Consider the following 19,385-nt stretch of genomic DNA (forward strand, 5'->3'; position numbering starts at 1 on the left):
TGTTAACCAAAGCTACAGTATACTTATGCTTCTTAACCCTCTTTTTGCCAAGTTATCTGTAGCAGGATATAAAGTGGCCACAGGAATGTCTTTATGTACTTTAGTTGAAAGAGTGTGAAGAACTTAATTGCCAGTTCAGTTCTGGTGAGCTTATACGAGGGCTTGTGAAGCAGAGTTGATGCCATCCGAAGGTATTAAAAGAAAGAATCCATCTAGCCCTCAGCCACCCAGCACAACTTTAGATAGTTGAGTACTAGCTACTTCCTGTGGAACCAGTGCATTTTCCATGGCAGAATATGTTGATCCTACAGAAAGTGGCTATTGTCAAGAAAATGAGAGATATGTTTTGTAAAAAATGATAGGTGAATGGGATCAGAATATATCTGTCAGGGACAAAAGATGATGATGCTTAGAGCAGCTATCATCTTTTAAGGGCACAAAAGGTAATACTGTTACATACATTTGTACTACTAATTAAGAGTAAGAGTTCTTTTATTGGCAGGCAACAATGAAATTGTGGCAGGCAACATTGAAAAAAAGTCAAGAGTTAGGATTAAACTTGAAGGTGTTTGCAATTCTACCCAAACACGATAGGACAGCATAATTGATAAGGGCTTTGGTGTGAACTTTTTAATTTTAATTGGGGATTTTAACTACCCAGATATTAACTGAAACTTCTGCAGTAGGATTTATTGGATGATTGTTTTCTACAGCAGCAGCATGTTCAAGAGGTAACATGAGGAAGTAATAGTCTTGATCTGATTATCAGCAGTGATTATTCATGCATTAAGAATCTGCAGATAAAGAAACTATTTGGTGGCAGTGACTACTGGGTGGCAGTGATCACAGTGTACTGATGTGGGATTTACTTAAAGATGTAACTACCATCAGGGGTAAAGGGAAGGGTTTTTGCTTTTGTAAAGGTGACTACAGTGGTCTCAGATAGTTTTTAAATTCTATACAGTAGGACCAATTGATGTTGTTACCAACAGCAAATTCTAAATGGGAAGCATTCAAGGAATTAATCTTGGAAGCTACTATGCTTTTCTTACCAACTAAGAAATACTGTTCAAGGTTTAGGCCTAAATGGATGTCAGATGAACTAATGAGACTCGTGGCAGAGAAGAAAAATGCATGGGATGCATATAAATTATCAGACAACCGAGAAGACTATGGTAGATATAAGCTGGTCTGTAATAAAGTCAAAAAGGAGGTTAGACAAGCAAAGGCAGATTACGAAAAATCTTTGGCAAAAGATGCAAAGAAAGACACAAAGCCTTCTTTACTTATGTAAACACTAGAAGGAAGGAAGTTAAACCATCAATATCTAGTAGATTAATCTCATTGGGCCACTGATGGTTTAACTACTGATGATGCTGCTGCTGCTCAGGTTGCTCACAAACTGAATGAATATTCTGCATCTACATTCATTCATGAGGAATTCTTTAGGGAGGGATGCCAGAAGTTCATCAAAAGCTAACAGGGAGCTAAATGATTTTGTGATTACTCTTGATGGCTGGGCACACTCCATTAGCATTAGTAGAGGCATATGATGCAAGAAAGCAAGCTTATGGAGCATCAGCCAAAAAAAAAAAAAAAAACTACTCCCATTTCACCCCTCCGTTCTTCGAAATACCTGTCCAGCCGAGCCTTAAATTTATTTAGTCTATCAACTTCCATAATAAGGGATGGAAGTCTATTCCACCAACCAACCACCCGCTGGCTAAAGGCAAATTTCTGCACACCTATCCTACATCTGTCTTTCCTCAATTTGAATTTATGCCCTCTCAGGTGATTATTCTGAGCAAGAGGAAGAATCCCATTGGCATTGAGCATACTCAAACCATTCAAGGATTTATACACCTCTATCAGATCACCTTGCTGGTGCCTAGTCTCCAGAAACTGTAATTTATAAAACTTCAGCCTTTCTTCGTAAGAGCAACCCTTTGTTCCATTCATTAATCTTGTTGCCCTTCTCTGTACATCCTTCTTGAAATGAGGCCTCCAGACCTGTATACAGTACTCAAGGTGTGGCCTGGCCATTGCCTTATACAAGGGAATAATCACCTCCTTATCCCTGCTAGAAAAATTCCTGTATATCATTGACAAGACACCATGAGCTACTCTTGCAGCACATCTGCACTGCTCAGAAAACTTCATATCTGCCTGCACAATTACCCCCAGGTCCTTTTCATTCTCTACCACTGTCATTATTATTTATTTATTATTATTTATTTTATTTTATTTTATTTTTTTTGGTCCTAGCCACTGAAATCCCAGGAAAGTAAGTGGCAAGACCAGCCAGAGTACAAATATTGGTAAAACCCGGCCGGCCTCCCTGTGGCGGGTATTGGTAACGTCGGGTCTCACTAGGGGCCCGGCGGCTAACAGGCCAGATGAACAATGGGCACAACAAACTACACAGTACATATCCCACACACTTTTAAATCTCTGGCTTGTCCGATACAGAGAACGTAAGCGGAGATGGGAGAAATCTCAGGTGCCGTCAGACCCCGAACATACCTAATACCTAATATCAGTGTAGTACCACAGAGTTGATACATTGCTCTGGGGTTACTGTTTCCCATATGTAGAACTTTACATTTGTCAGTGTTAAACTTCATTTGCCACCTCTCAGCTCATCTGCTCAAACTTTCCAGAATCTCTTGCAGCAGCATAGCGTCAGTAGTGTCTTTAACAACCCTGCCAACCTTTGTATCGTCTGCAAACTTGGACATTAAGCTTGATATACCATCATCAATATCATTTATAAATACAGAAAACAATAATGGATCCAACACTGAACCCTGAGGGACTCCACTAATAACATTAGTCCACGATGAGCAGTGTCCATTGATTACCACTCTCTGTCTTCTCCCCCTCAACCACCCCTTTATCCATAGCAGCAATTTGCCTCCAATGCCACACTGCTCCAATTTGTGCAGCAGTCTTCCATGTGCAACAGTATCAAAAGCCTTTCTAAGATCAAAGTATATAATATCAAAGTTATTCCCTGCATCCAGTTCTTTTGTGACTGCATCATAGTATCCAATTAAATTGGTCAGGCAAGACTTCCCCTTAACAAAACCATACTGTGTCTGAGCTATAACTGAAGTCTTGTCTAGATGATCCTGCAGTGCTCCTTTAACCAGTGCCTCCATTAATTTTCCGGGAACAGAAGTTAAACTCACAGGTCTATAATTACTTGTGTCAGCCTTTGATCCTCCTTTGTGAATTGGGGTCACATTTGCACATCTCCAGTCCATGGGTACCTCCCCTGAGTCCAAGGAAGCTCTCATAATTATGGCTAAGGGTTTGCTTACTTCCATTGCTGCCTCCTTTAATATAACTGGATAGATCCCATCCACCCCGGGTGCCTTTCTTGTGTTTATCTTCAACAATTTCTCCTCCACTTTCCTCTCAGTTATTACAAAATTATCTGGCTCACTGCCAGAGTTTACTTCATCCCTGCCATTCCCCTTCCTGAATAACTCCTCATGTGTGAATGTAGATGCAAAATACTTGTTTAGTTTGTTAGCCACCTGAGCAGGATCCTCAACTGTTGAATCATCAATATTCAGTTGACCAATCTGATTCATCCCTTTCCTTCTAGAGTTTGCATAGTTAAAGAAATGTTTTCTGTTTTTCTTTGCATCCTTTGCCAAGGATTTATCATAATTTGCCTTTGCCTGCCTAATCTCCTTTGTGACTTGGTTACAGACCAGCTTATATCTATCATAGGCTTCCATGTCACCCATTAATTTATATGTATCCCATGCATTTTTCTTCTCTGCCATATGTCTCATTAGTTCATCTGACATCCATTTAGGCCTAAACCTTGAACAATATTTCTTAGTTGGTATGTAAAGCCTAGTAGCTTCCAAGATAAGTTCTTTGAATGCTTCCCATTTTGAATTTGCTGTTGGTAACATCATCAGTTGGTCCCACTGTATAGAATTTAAATACTGTTTCAGACAATCGTAGTCACTTTTACGAAAGCAATAACCCTTCCCTTTATCCCTGATGGTAGTTACCTCTTTGAGTAAATCCCACTTCAGCACACTGTGATCACTGCCACCTAGTGGTTCCTTTATCTGCAGATTCTTAATGCATGAAGAATCACTACTGATAATCAGATCAAGAATATTACTCCCTCTAGTTGCCTCTTGAACATGCTGCTGCTGTAGAAAACAATCATCCAATAAATCCACAAAAGCCTTGCTAGTGTGTGAGTGACCAACCCACAAATTCCAGTCAATATCTGGGAAATTAAAATCCCCCATTATAAGACTCTGTGATTTACTGGCCCACTCTATTTCCCTGTACAGTTTCTTATTGTACTCATCAGAGTCATTAGGCCTATAGCACACTCCTACTCTCAATTTTGATCTCCCAATGCTTATGTCACACCAAACTGACTCGACACTGGAAATTACTGAGGAAAGTGGAAGAGAAATCATTGATGCTTAACATAAAAAAGAACACTTGGGGTGGATGAGATCCAAGGGCAGGCCGTCCCACGTGTGTAAGGGTGCAATACACATGAGCACCAACATTCAAGGGGTGCCTGAAAACCTGAAACTTATATAAACATATGAAGAAAATTTTAAAGGGGACACCAGATTTCAATTGGCACCCGGGTGCCACATACCCTAGGAACAATCCTGATGAGATCTATTAAATTATATTAAGGGAGGCAGTAAAGGAGGAAAGAAAATCCTAGCCATGACTAGAAGAGCATCAGGAGAGGTCCCTATGGACTGCAAATGTGCAAATGTATCCTCAATTCAAAAACTGGTGAACACAAGTAATTACAGGGTTGTGAGCTTAACTTGTGTTCCACAGAAAATAATGGAGTCATTGGTTAAAGAAATGATGCAAGACCATCTAGACAGGTGTGGTGTTATATTTCAGTCACAGCATGGGTTCATTAGGGAGAGATCTTGTCTCAACAATTTGACTGGATACTATGATGCAGTGACAAAGGAAGTGGATTAAAAAAATAATTTTGATATCATACACTTGGATTTCAGGAAAGCTTTTGACACTATTGCACATAAAAGACTTTTACAAATTGGAGCAGTCAGGTATTAAGGGCAAGCTGCTGCTATGTTGTTATTTGGTTTTTAGGAGCATTAGCAACTAAGGCCATATTGCTCTAGGAAATATGCGGTGGTCATTTCCTGACCTTTCCGCATCCTCCGTATTTGGTGGTCACGGGCTCGAACCATGGTCTGATCAAGAAGCGTGTGCTACGCACTGCTGCTCCTGCCCGCCTGGCTACGGAGACGACGCTGCTGCTATGGATAAAGAGATGGCTGAGTGGAAAAAGACAGAGAATAGTTATCAATGGACATTGCTCTTTTTGGCTAATGATATTAATGGAATTCCACATGGTTCGGTACTAGGCCCATTGTTGTCTGTATTTATTAATGATATTGATGAAGGTATATATCAGGCTTAATGTCTAAGATTGTAGATGATTCAAAGGTTGGTAGGGTGGTTAATAACAGTAATGAAAGATAAGTTGCTGCAACAAGATTTAGAAAAATTAAGCAGATGGGCTGAGAAATGGCAAATGAAGTTTAATATTAAAAATGCATATGGTTAGCAGTAATCCCAGAATAACTTACCAACTATGTGGACTATATTGAGCTTAATGGAAAATGAAAAGGACTGGGATAATTGTGCATTCAGATATGAAGTTTTCTGTACAGTGTAGACAGGTTGCCAGGATAGTTCATGGGGGTTTTTGTAAATGATATACAAGAATTTTGCAAGAAGGGATAAGGAGGTGGCTATCCCATTGTATAAGGCAATGGTCTTATACATGGCCCATCTTGAGTTGTAATGATATGTAAGGAAGCCTTGCTTCCTTACACATTGCTAATACTGCATACAGGTCTGGGGGCCTCATTTTAGGAAGGATGTAGAGCTTCTGGAATGAATACAGAGAAACTTCTCTGTATGCATTCATTTATTTATGAGAAACTGAAGCTTTCCTTACCAAGGAAAGCTTTAGTTCTGCAAACTGCAGTCTGGAAATTAGGCACCTGTGAGTTGACCTGATCGAGTTGTTTAAGGCTTTGAGTGGCTTGAGCAAACTCACTGCTGAATGCGATTCTTCTTCTTGCTTAGATTATGTACATGAGTGGACATAAATTCAAATTGAGGAAGGATGATTGCAGAATAGATGTGCAGAAGTTTGCCCTCAGTGAATGGGTGGTTAATTGATGGAACAAACATCCATGCATTGTTGTGAAGTGGACAGTTTGAATAAATTCAAGGAAGAACTAGACAAAGTATTGGAGTGGATGGATAGGTGAAATGGGAATTTTTTTTTGCTTTCTTGCATCATTTGCCACTACTAATACTAATGATCATCCCATGCATTTTTCTTCTCTGCCACTATTTTCATCAGTTCATCTGACATACATTTAGGTCCTAGCCTTGAACAGCATCTCATAGTCAGTATAAAAAGCCTAGTCAAATCTATGATGATTACTTCTCTGAATGGTTTCCATTTAGAAGTTGCAGTTGGTAACATTATCGGTTAGTCTCACTGAGAAGAATTTTTTTAAAAATTGTCTAAGACCACTGTAGTCTCTGTAATGAAAGCAAAATTCCTTCCTTTTACTGTTCTTGGTAGTTATATCTTTACAAATCTCATATAAGTATACTATGATCTCTGCCACCTACTGGTTCCATTATCTGAAGATTCCTAATGCATTAAGAGTCACTGTTGATTATCAGATCATAACGTTGCTTTGTCTGTCTTACATGCTGGTATTGAAAATAGCCAGCTGATATATCCAAAAAAAAGTCCTGTCACGTGAGCGACTAACTCATAAGTTCAAATCAATATGTGGAAAGTTAAAATCCCTTATTGTAAGACATTTTAATTCACTAGCCATCTCTATTTGTTCGTATATTTTTTCATTATATTTATCAAATTCATTTGGCCTATAACATACTTCTATTCTTATTTTTGTTTTCAGGGCTTATGTCATACCAGACTGACTGAACATTGCACTAACTACCCAAATCACTTGGGTGTACTGCCTTAGAATAAATGTGTTTCTTAACTAAAAACAACACCCCCTTCCTGTTCTTTTTTTTTTTTTTTTTTTATGAAAACCCCAAACACAAGAGATATTAGAACCTATAGTACTTGGTACTGTGCTTGAGTTGGAGATTGAGAAGATGAAAGAAGATATTTGTTGACATTAGACTTGAACTTTTGTAGACTGTAATTTTCAGGAATACATACGACGGAAGGTTGTTCCAGAAAAAAAGCAGTTCAATGAATAAACGAGGAAGATGAAAAGTTGGTTCTGTGAATTTAAAGTTGGACAGTAAATAGATGTTGGCTGGTGGCGGCATGTGTTTGGACTGTCTTGAAAGAGAGAGCAGGAATAATAGAAGCCAATTCAGAAAACAGTGCCCATGAAGGTATCTGTAGAAAATGCATACAGCAGAAATAGTACATCTATGAGACAGTGAGTGGAGAGATTCTGATAGAGAGGGGTCATTAATTAACCTAATTGCCCTCTTCTCAATGGAATCTAGAAGCCTGAGAGAGGTTTTGGGGGCATTGCCCCAGATGTGGGAACAATATTCAATGGTAGAGCAGATTTGTGAGTTGTACAGAGTGAACAGCTGTTTGGAAGAAAAGTAATGCCGAGAGCGAAAAAGAAAATGAAGTTTTTTAGATGCAGAGGAAGCAATATTTGTGATGTGCTTGTGCCAAGAGAGATTAGAAGTCAGGGTAATCCCAAAAGAGATATATTAACTTGCCTAGAAATTGGAGTGTCACCAAAGACAAGCATAGGAGCAAAAGAATCCTTTTTTGCAAGATAAAAGACAAGACTGAGTTTTAGAAGGATTGAAATAAACTAATTTGTCTTTGCCCCACTGGAGAATTACCCGGAGATCGGCATTTAAGGAATTGGTAGCAGATATTCGAAAAGTTGAAGCTGATTGAGCAGGGCAAGGTTTCTCAAAACGGAAAGTGGAATGCAATGTACTATCATCAGCAAAACTATGAATAGGATTTCCAGTCAATGGAAGAAGGTCATTAATATACAAGAGGAAAAGAGTGGGGGAAAGAACTGAACCCTGGGGGACACTAGCATTAGTGTAGAAGTTAGAAGACAGACAGCCTTCTAAAAGAAGTTAGAAGACAGACAGCCATCCTCAGTGAGCGATCAGAGAGAAAACTGGATAACCAATTGCAAAAAAACAGTTGGCAAACCATTAGAAGGAAGCTTGTTTAGACCTTTATGTCAAACACGATCAAAAGTCTTTGAGATGTCAAGAGCAACTGCTTGGGTTTCATTGAACTTTTCCATTGAATTTGTCCATAAATGGATAACATAAGTCAGAATATCACAAGTGGATCGACACTGATGGAATCCACTGGTGATCGTTGATCAGATGGAAGGTTTCTAGGTAGTTTAAGAGTTGGCAGTTAATTGATTTCTCCATTACTTTAGAAAGAGTAGAAGTAATTGCAATGGGATGGTAATTGGATGGAAGGACCTTTTCACTCTTTTTTAGGAACTGGCTGGATATGAGAAAATTTACAAGCAGAAGGAAAAACACCTTCGGAATAAGAAAGTGAAAAAAGGTGGCAAAGAACAGGAGTAAGTTCAGGAGCACAGGTTTTGAGAGCAAGTACAGAAATATCATCATGACCTGGAGCTTTCTTAGCATCGAGATTCGTCAAAATCCTTCTGACATCCTTTTGATGGAAGACCACAGGAGGCATTGAATGGAGCGTGTTGGGAATGGTGGGAGGTGTTTTACCAAGATCATTAATACACAAGTTAGAAGAAAAATGGGATGCTAACAGGTAAGCTTTATCCTTGGCTGAGGTGACAACAGAACCATCTGGTTTTGACAGAGGTAGGAGCAGAGATGTGCAAAAGTTGCAGCCAATAGCTTTGGCAAGAGAACAGAATGCTCAGCTACCATTAGGGCAAAAAGCAAGTTTTCTACTCTTAGCCTGTTCAAAATCTAGTTTGGACTGATTAATACAAGAATAATTTCACTGACATGATCTGAGCAAACATTGACATCAGAAGTTTTGAACCAGTAATCGAACCAAGGAAAAGAAGAAAAGAAATCTTGCAGGTCATCATCCCATTTTGCATTTTTGTAATGCCAAACAACACAAGGTTGGAAATAGCCATGAGATAAAGGCTCCATTGGAGAAGAGACAATCACCAAGTTGTGATCTGTGGTGCATAAAGGACCACTCACTTCGACCATGTACTTAGAATTGTCTTTTGTGAGAAAAAGATCAAGCATGTTGGCTGTATAGTTAGGATTGTCCAGTATTCTTGTAGGTAAATGAACAATCTGTGCAAGGTCATTAGTAATTTCAAAATCCTCAGCATTTCGACCAGCTGTCTCAGTGTGATTAGAACATGGAAGCCAGCTGGAGTTGTGAACATTAAAATCACCAAAGAAAATTACCTCACTTTTAGGAAAGTTTGACTGGAGAAAGTCAAGTTGTAAAGAGAGGAAGTCAAAGAGCTCCAAGTGATTAGTGGAGTTATAGTAATAGTAATACTGGCATGTGATGCAAGAAAGCAAGTGTATGAGCTTATGCAGCATCAGCCAAAAAAAAAAAAAAAAACCACACCATTCCCTCCAAATGCCTGTCCAGTTCCTCCTTAAATTTATTTAACCTATCAACTTCCACAACGACAGATGGAAGTTTGTTCCAGCAATTAACCACCCGCTGGCTAAAGGCAAATTTCCGTACATCTATTCTACATCTGTCTCTTCTTAATTTGAATTTATGCGCCCTTAGGTTCGTAATCTGAACAAGTGGAAGGATCCCATCATAATTCAGCGTGCTCAATCCATTCAAGGCCTTATACACCTCAATCAGATCACCGCGCAGGTGCCTAATTTCCAGCCACTGCAATTTGCAGAACTTAAGCCTCTCTTGGTAAGAGGATCCCTTCATTCCCCTCACAAATCTTGTTGCCCTTCTCTGTACACGCTCAAGCAAATCTACATCCTTCCTAAAATGAGGCCTCCAGACCTGTATGCAGTACTCAAGGCGTGGCCTGACCATTGCCTTATACAGAGGGACAATCACCTCCTTTTCCCTGCTAGGAAAATTCCTATATATCATTGACAAAACCCCATGACCTGCCCTGGCAGCCTGTCTACATTGCTCAGAAAACTTCATATCTGACTGCACAATTACTCCCAGGTCTTTCATTTTCTACCACCTTAAGTGTAGTACCACACAGTTGGTACGTTTCTCTGGGGTTACTTCTACCCATATCCAGTACTTTGCATTTGTCAAGGTTAAACTTCAGTTGCCACTTCTTAGCCCATCTGCCCAAATTATCTAGATCCTGTTGCAGTAACACACTGCCATTACTGTCATTAACAACCCTGCCAACCTTTGTATCAAATGCAAAGTTCGACACTAAGCCTGATATACCTTCATCAATATCATTGATAAATATACAAAAATGTAGAGGACTCAACACTGAACCCTGTGGGACTCCACCAATAACATTAGTCCACGAAGAGCAGCACCCATTAATTACCACTCTCTGTCTTCTCCCACTCAACCATCCTTTTATCCATTGTAGCAACTTACCCTTAATACCATTCTGCTCCAATTTGTACAATAGTCTTCCATGCACAACAGTGTCAAAAGCTTTCCTGAAATCCAAATATATGATATCAAAATTATTTTTTGCATCCAGTTCCTTTGTAACCACATCAACAGTTGTTAGAACAGTAGAGAGAACAGATGAATTTGACCCAATGAGGTAGAGAGAATTTGAGCCAGAGGAGATAAAAGAGAGGAGATTCCAAATTACCAAGTCTCTGACAGGGAATATCAAAACAGACATATGCATAAGTGCCACCTTTGAGGCAAAAGGAATCATACAGCGAATAATTTGGGCAACTGAGATGAGAAGTAGTTGAATCAACCGATAACTGAGATTCTGTCAGAAAAAGTACATGGGTTTGGCAGACTGCAAGTGGAAATGGACATTGTTGAGATTAGAATTGAGATCATGTATATTTGTGAAATTAACTAGGAAGCGTTTGGGCGGTTTAGATCTTTTTGCAGGTAAGCTTACTCTATTAGTTTGACAATTCATGGTGTATTCAATAGTAAGAAAAAGTTGAGGGGACATGATGTATGAAGTAATGAAATTTTTGGATATGGCGTATACATGGTAAGAATACACCCAGATCCTTGATATAACGTGGCCTCAACAATGCCCCCTGCATACACACTGCTCAGACTTCCTCCAGTCACTATCTGGTAGAGTAGAGGTAGCAAGCTTATACACTAGCTGATCCGGAAGCCTACTAAAGAGTTACCAATAGGTTCAGTCTGGTGTATTAACTAGCGGCTGGCCTGCGAACACTGTTTTAGAGCTGTACCCTTGAAATGTAAGGAAGATTGGATCTCGCCTTGATGTTCATCATAACCTCAAAATTCATCAGTCATACTGCACGATGGAAGAGATGTTGACCGGAACTTAGCTCTGGAGACTAAACACGGGTTTCACCACTTCAAGTCTTTAATAAGCGAAGTGGTGGTATTGCACTGGTTGATGAAAGTCATCTACCACCTAACACAGTCATCTACCATCTAACACACCTTACATTGCCTGGTAACACAGAGGGGTGGCATTCCTCCATGTGGTGTGGGCGCCACACCTCGACCCCTGCTTACCTTGCTTCACACCTGGGTGGTCACCCACAGTACTTGTGCATGGAGGTTATACCCAGGATTACTAACAGTCCCACCATCGTGAAGGTGAAAGCAGAGGATTTGGCTGTCACAGACCATCCGGACTTTGCCGAAATTGGGTCCACTTGACTTGAATGTCACCTGAATATCAGTTCCATCAGTGTTTTAGACTCCCAGGTAGCAAGTACAGCTTGTCTGGCATATCTGAGAGAATGTCTGTGACAACCTCAAGGACCAACCTCTGTCTGCCTTCTCTGTACACATTGTATTCACCACATTCAAATTCTGCATCTGCTATATCAGAGTGAAGTTAGTGGTTGATGTGGTAGCTGATGTCTTTATACAAGCCAAAATTTGTGCCCCCACCCCAATAAATTTTTCCTTAGAATCGGTATGAATAGTATAGATTGCAATGTTTCCATTTTCCTTTAAAAAATTTTAAGATTTTTCAAATTAATAAAGAAGGTTCATAAGAAATTGTTTTACATATCAAAAAAACAGTGTTACTATTTCTCCATTATAATGGCAACAACACGTTTAGAATATTGAGGTGCGTATTTTAGTGCTTCTATGGCATGCAAGTGCAGCCTTTTGAATGGATATGCTAAATTGAATATTGTGCACAGATTGGTTTGTAACAGAAATATTTTAGTACCATACATACCAAGATATAATAGGATGTTAAGAATTTTTATTACATAAAATAAAGGCATGTGAAATAGTGCTTTTAGTCAACTACAAGTTGAGTGGTCGGTGTACAAAGCACAGAGTTGTATGTGTCACATGTATAAGTTCTCATGATACCATGATAAAATAAGGCAAGCAAACATTCTTATGCTTTCAATACTTTAAACGTTGTTGATGTTATACAATTATCTCAGAGTATAAACAGAAAATATATTTCATTTTGTGTGTGTGTGTGTGTGTGTGTGTGTGTGTGTGCGTGCGTGCACATGCACGTGCTTGCATGCTCATTTGCGTGCACGTTCAGGAAAAGAGTAAGAAGGGTAATAAATCTTCTGGATATGCTAACAAATTTAATAAAATCAAAGTTCACATCACACTAATGATGCTTAAGTCAGGATTTCATTACACTTAATAAATTTTGGTGGCCAGAATAAAGAAAATAATTCATATATTATATTAAGGAAATATTTACTTCACATCAATATTTTCCAAGTACATCAAATAGGAATCCTGATAATATTATATTAGGATATAATTTTTTGAATAAACAGAGTTCTATACATTAATGAGGTAATTTTAATATCTGTTGTTCTACATCCTCTGAAATTAGAAATTATAATGAATGGCGAATTTAAATAGGAGGAAAGAATAGAAACATGAACAAAAAAAATCTCTCACTTTTCTTATATTAATATTCGACTTGAATTTGCTGCATTAATGAAATAAAAATTATTGATAGGAAATGCATTAAACCATCTTGTTCACCCAAATGAACCAAAGCTTAATTGAAAAGGGGAGAGGAGCTAAAAAAAAAAGTTAATAATATACCTTGGCATTCTCCATTATAAAACACAAATCCAAGAGGGCAATTAATCAACTTTTGAAATTGTTCCAGGGCTGTAAAAGTTTTGGGATCCAAAGCCTGTTCATTGGGCCAATTCAACTTGCTGTAAGAGCTGTGAGAAACTCGAGAATTGCTGGAATCCAGATATTCAAATCCTGGGGATGAAGAGCAGTGTGAAAATCTAAGTTAACTATTAATCAGTTTTTTTTTAATCTTCTTTTTTGAATAAATAAATAAGGGCTTTAATAATTTTGCCCATGGCACACATGAAATTATATTACAGTATATATAAAATGGTTAAATATTATTTTACTCCTTTATTTGAGGTAGTAAGTTAATAGTAGGTTAATCTATGAAACAGAATAAACCCTTCTGGGAACAAGTCCAGAAACATCTTATAAAAAAAATAGTCATGAGTAGTCACTGTGCAGAATCTATATATAACAAGACTGTCTTTATTCCTTTTGATCACAGCTGTTTTACTGTCTTTATTCCTTTTGATCACAGCTGTTTTACTGTCTTTATTCCTTTTGATCACAGCTTGTAAACAAGCAAAAAGGTTTTTTTTTTCTGATGGAACAAGAAAACATTTATAAAATAGCATATTACAATATGATGCAGCGCAATAACACATTCTACATTTTACAAATAGAGTAGCAGCTACATGCATATAAAATGCCTATCAAAAGTATCTGAACATGGTCCAAAATGTACTTTGATCATAATGTTATAATCAGGTGCACTCAACCCTCTCTTTTCCAGAAATCTCAACAACCGAAAGCACCTCACTGGGAAAAACTGCAACTGTCCACCTTAATTCTTTGAACTATGAACATTCACTTTATTTTCTTTCAGCTTGGTAAATTTGTCATTTGCTACTAGTTGGGAAAAGAGATCACTTTTTTGATTTTCTTTTTCAATCAAATGAGTTATTAGTTATTTCCTAGACATTATATATATATTTTTTTTTTTTTTTCAAGGAAGGGTAGAAACTAACCATATATCATGAATATACTGCCTTTGTCAGTTCACCATGTAAATCTCTCTAGCTACATAACTATCTCAGAATCATCATCAATTACTTGAAAGCCTTAATTTCCCTTCTCATGAATAAATTTACACAACTACATCAGCGTATGAAATGAAATAAATAAAAATCAGTCCAATGCCAATTCATACTTAGTTGTTATCCAGACCAATGAAATTGCATAAAAAGTACAAAACTGTGCTTTTAATATAAATATAATACTTCACTGCATAGCTAAAAGTTTTTAAGATAAAAACATGGTTACTATGACACAATCTGCTAAACAGCATTTACATTTGAAAAAGGTTAAACAAGACAGATTACCAGAAAAAATTAAAATAAAATAATGAAAGATTTAACTAGAACAAAAGAAACTTATGGATGTCTAAAGCCTTGAAAGAGCTGTAAACAGTCCTCTAACAGAGTAAATAATTTACCTGAAAGCACTCTGAATCGAGATTCCTTGCCTAAGGGATCAACGACATGGCTGTAATAAAAAAAAAAAAAAAAACACACACACACAAACAAACCAAACTACTCTAACCATTGGAAGCTACAAGATATTGTTATGAAAAAAAGCACAGTAAACTGAGAACCTACTTAATTTAATTCTTTTAAAAACAGTTAAAACCTGCTGACTAAAATTTTTTTGATGAAAAATCCTAAAAGGCAATAACTTATTTCCAAAGAAATGCTGTTGGTAAACAAGATTAAATAACAGAAAAAGAAAATAAAAGAAAAGATAGTCACTACTGTCTTATTTCTTCAGGAAAAAAGTCATCAATGACTTGTTGAAGCACAATAAACTGCTGCAAATACCTAATGGTACCTATACAAATAGGATAAGGCCTTCATTAGGTGCTGGTTGATGAACCATTGGATACTGAAACCTAATAGGAAAAATAAATTAGAGTTATCTTTCTCTTATCCATGAGCCAGATAACCTATATCCCAATTATCTGGCACATATTCACTAAATAATCCAGAAAATTGTATTAAACTGATTATATCTCAGTACAGTACAATATAGTAGAGTATTGATTAAAGTACAGTACAGTAAAATTTGACATTCAAAAACAGAGTACAGTCAATACTGTACTATACAAATAAAAATGGTCACTAATTTTTCAGTATACTTTGTCTTTTTTCATGTGTTTAATAATTTTAAAATTATTGAAGTAAGCCAGACAGTAAGTGCAGGTCTTTAGGACTAAGTTAGAAGCTTTTGTTCGCAATTTAGAAGACAGCTTGAAGAAAGTGTTCAAAGAGGTTAAAACAGGCAGAACTATCCTTCCTACAGATTTTTCTGTAGTAGACAAGGATTGATATGCTGTTTGTGTTATTATTTATATAGTAGTAGTATTGGAAATGTTATGCATGTAAACGCAGCTTATACCAGCACCAGCCAATAAAAAAAAAAAAAAAAACTTAACTTGCCCATTCCCTCCAATAATTTGTCCAGCTTTTTTAAATTTATTAAAACTACCTATGTCCACAACACTAGGTGGAAGTTCATTCCAACAATGAACAAATTTCAAATGAACAAAGTGCAAATTTCCACATATCAGTTCTGTAACCAAACCATTTTCATGACAAGGATGTTCGCAATGACCCAAGAAGTGAGCAGCTGTCAAACTCTGTTGAAATGGGAACAGAGTTTGGCAGATGCTTAGATGAAGCATCAGAGCATGTAATGGACTTCAAAAACATCAAGAAGGCCCAAAATGTTTTTTTTTTACAGAAGTCCAGGACCAATGCTAATCATGTTTTTTGACAAATATGGTGTGATTCTACAAAAATTTGAACCTGAAGGGGAGAGAGTCAATGTTGCATTCTACATACAGGTGCTTCAAAGGCTATTTAAGTGAATTTCCTGGGTGAGGCTATAATTTTGAGAGAAAGGCAGCTAATCCTTGTTGCACAACAGTGGCCACACCCATTCTGCACTTGTTGTGAAGAAATTTCTGATGAAACATGGCATTGCATTGTACAGATCAACCATCCACCATACTCTCCCAATATAGCACCAGCAGACTTCTCCCTCTTTCTCAAGGTGAAAACTGCCCTCAAATGAAAGAGGCTTCAGGATGTTGAAGACATAAAGAAAAACATAATTGACAAATTGAACATCGTCTCTTTGGTGCATTAAAAAGAAACTTAAAATGGTTTTATTTTTATTCAAAGTAATCACAATCTGATTGAAAATGCACTAATTACACCATGCTAAAAGTGTCTGAAAAGAGTTATGGAAGGCTCTTTTTAGTACAACAAAATTTTAAGCTCTTTTTAAATTTGGTACAACAAATTAATTTCAAAGTCCACCTATGCTTAAAATGTACTAGGTTTAATGAAAAAGTAGTTTAATTAACAGTAAAGCAGTCTGGTAAATTTATTGCTCCACCTCATATATACTTTTTTATTAATAAAATTCCTGAAAATAAGAAATATAACTCATTAATCAGCAAAAACAGATAACACTGTCTTCATCAAATCTGTGCAAAAATGGCATGCGACATGTCTATGTGACTTAATATATTTTATAATTGCTGTTTTTTACCTTACTTAGTTTTCCATCATTTCCACTGATGAAGTTGCATTACAAATATATATTTTAATAAAATGCATCCTTATATAGTGTTATCTAGTACAGTAAAATCCTGTTACAATAAATATTATTTTAACAAAAATTTCACTATAAAAAATATTTATAGGTCCCAGCCGACTTTCTTTATTATTAATACTTTGTATATCTCATTTGAACAATATAGTTTTGATGAAAAATTTAGTATAACAAATTAATTTCAAAGTCCACCCATGCTTAAAATGTACTAGGTTTAATGAAAAAAATATTTTATTGGAAAATTATGAATAGCATTGTTTTCCCATATTGTAAAACCAGCAATGGAAGCATCTGCTTGAAGAAAAAAAAAAAAAAAACTTTTTTTTTAAAGGATAAGTAAATAAGTGGTGAAAGAATTCATTATCACACAATTTACTCTTTTCCACCTTTTTTTGGATGATTACACACTTTTTTTTATGGTAGTGACCATGTAATTTAAATTGTACTAAAAACTGAATTTTTGTATTAATACAGTATGAGAAAAATTAAATGTTAAAAACAAAATTTAACCAATAATATAATAAGTTGTGAAAAGCAAGAATAAATTGCATTCCCTGTACCATATTTCTGAATTTGGTATTTCTTATAAATATATTCTTTCAAAATACTACTCTGAACAAAATATTTTTACTTTTGTAATATATGTATTTCATCATTTTATTTATTTATTTTCAATTTTAAAGTTAATATCAGTAAAGCAAAATTTACTACTTTATATATATATAATAAAGTGCTGCTGAATTTATTTATGCAAATACAGGTAGGACCAGTTTTACAACATGGTTAGGTTCCAGCAAAACAGGGTCATAAATGAGAAGTCGTAAAACAAGACCAAATTATACTGTAATTGAATGAGATAGGTTCCAAAATTCCCAAAATTTTTCCAAGTATGCACTAATATTTCTGTTCTTTATAAATAATTAAATATTTTAAACATTTAATGCACATGTTTTATTAATACTTATATATAAAATAATTAATAAAATAAAATTTTAGTTTGGTCCTGTGGAGTCATCACTTAAGTACGTATTTATTCAAGTGATGACTCCACTACCCATTTTGTCCACATTAAAAACTACATCAGGGTGGTAGTTGCTTTCGTCTATTAAGCGTTTAAATTCGGAAGGATACTCTTCCACCACTGCAACGTCAGCATTAGCAGCCTCACGAGACACTTTCACATTGTGAATTTTACAACAGTTTTTAAACTGATGAAACCACCCTTTGCTGGCCATAAATGTTTCAGTGCTACCAGACTCACATATTTTGTCAAATAACGACTTTGCCTTGTCCAGAATTACCACCTGTGAAACAGGAATGTTATTTTTGTTCATATCATCAACCCACAACACTAACAATTTCTCCATTTCTTCCATTATCTCACTGCATGAATAAGTTGCTCTGGAGGATGACACACTTGTTATCCCTGTGTGTGTGTGTGCACTTTATTTTATCAACATTGTTCATAATCGTTGATACAGTAGAAGGTGCTAAACTCAACACTTTACACACATCCAACCGATATTCAGCAGACTCCATGTGACAATCACATCCATTTTCTCCTTAATTATTAGTGTTTTACACTCTTTTGCCCCCCAGTACAGAAACTGCCGTACGCTTAGAGCTCATGGTTACACAAAGATTATTATTAATGAGAAATAACACTGTGTAACCTGTTAACAATTGAGGAAAAATTCACAATGAAATGAACATGGCACACTGAATGTAAACAAAGAACCCCGGGGGCTCACATCTGGTGAGTATGGGCTTGGCACACCCAGGGTCCTGAGCTGGATATCATCATTCTTCTCTTTCTTGGTAATTCCCTTCTACTTTTGACTCTCTCTCTCTCTCTCTCTCTCTCTCTCTCAGGGTAACTTGGGAATTTTTTTTTTCCTGGTGTAGCATAAGCCTCAGGCTTCCTTGCACCATATGGCTATTAATAATAATAACTCTTGGCATAGCTATCATTCCAACCACAATAAACCACGAAAAACAAAAGAAATGCCTAGTGCATGTTTGGACTTGCAGGTGCTGCTGCAACGTGTTACTGAGTTGTGATTTTTTTGTTATTTTCAATTTTTCAAGTAATATTTTGAAACAATTGTTAATGTGAAAAGTCATAAAATGGACCATTGTAAAATGGGATCTACCTGTAATGATTCTTTAAAAATAATTGATATTCATTAGAAAGAATTTCTGGTGCAACAAAATGATTTGTGCATCTCCAAGAAATTTGTTATAACAGGATTTTACCGTATGCTCACACACTAATATGTCTTTATTCAGCAGAATTCAGCCAAATATAATAATTTAAAATGCATGTCTATGTAGAAGAATATTTAAGCAATAATTAAGCATTTGTAATATGTCTGTTTTTATTTAAAAAAAATTTAAATAACAGTGACATACCAATAATTTTAATAATGATTTGTATTCAATATTCATTTTCAATCTTAAT

The 19,385-nt window shown here is 36.4% G+C and overlaps 1 protein-coding gene across 1 annotated transcript in view; it reads right to left on the reverse strand.

The window, feature by feature from the left end:
• LOC150087903 (hemicentin-1-like) overlaps positions 1–19,385 on the reverse strand; it is a 1,496,027-nt gene that overhangs the window by 54,711 nt on the left and 1,421,931 nt on the right. The window contains exon 77 of the mRNA XM_090369959.1: positions 13,262–13,432. Within this exon, the coding sequence (XP_090226085.1) occupies positions 13,262–13,432 (171 nt within the window). The remainder of the gene's footprint in view (positions 1–13,261; positions 13,433–19,385) is intronic.

This window comes from Mastigoproctus giganteus, chromosome 3 (assembly GCF_048544385.1).
Source record: "Mastigoproctus giganteus isolate SK-2022 chromosome 3, ASM4854438v1, whole genome shotgun sequence".
Lineage (NCBI taxonomy): Eukaryota > Metazoa > Arthropoda > Arachnida > Uropygi > Thelyphonidae > Mastigoproctus > Mastigoproctus giganteus.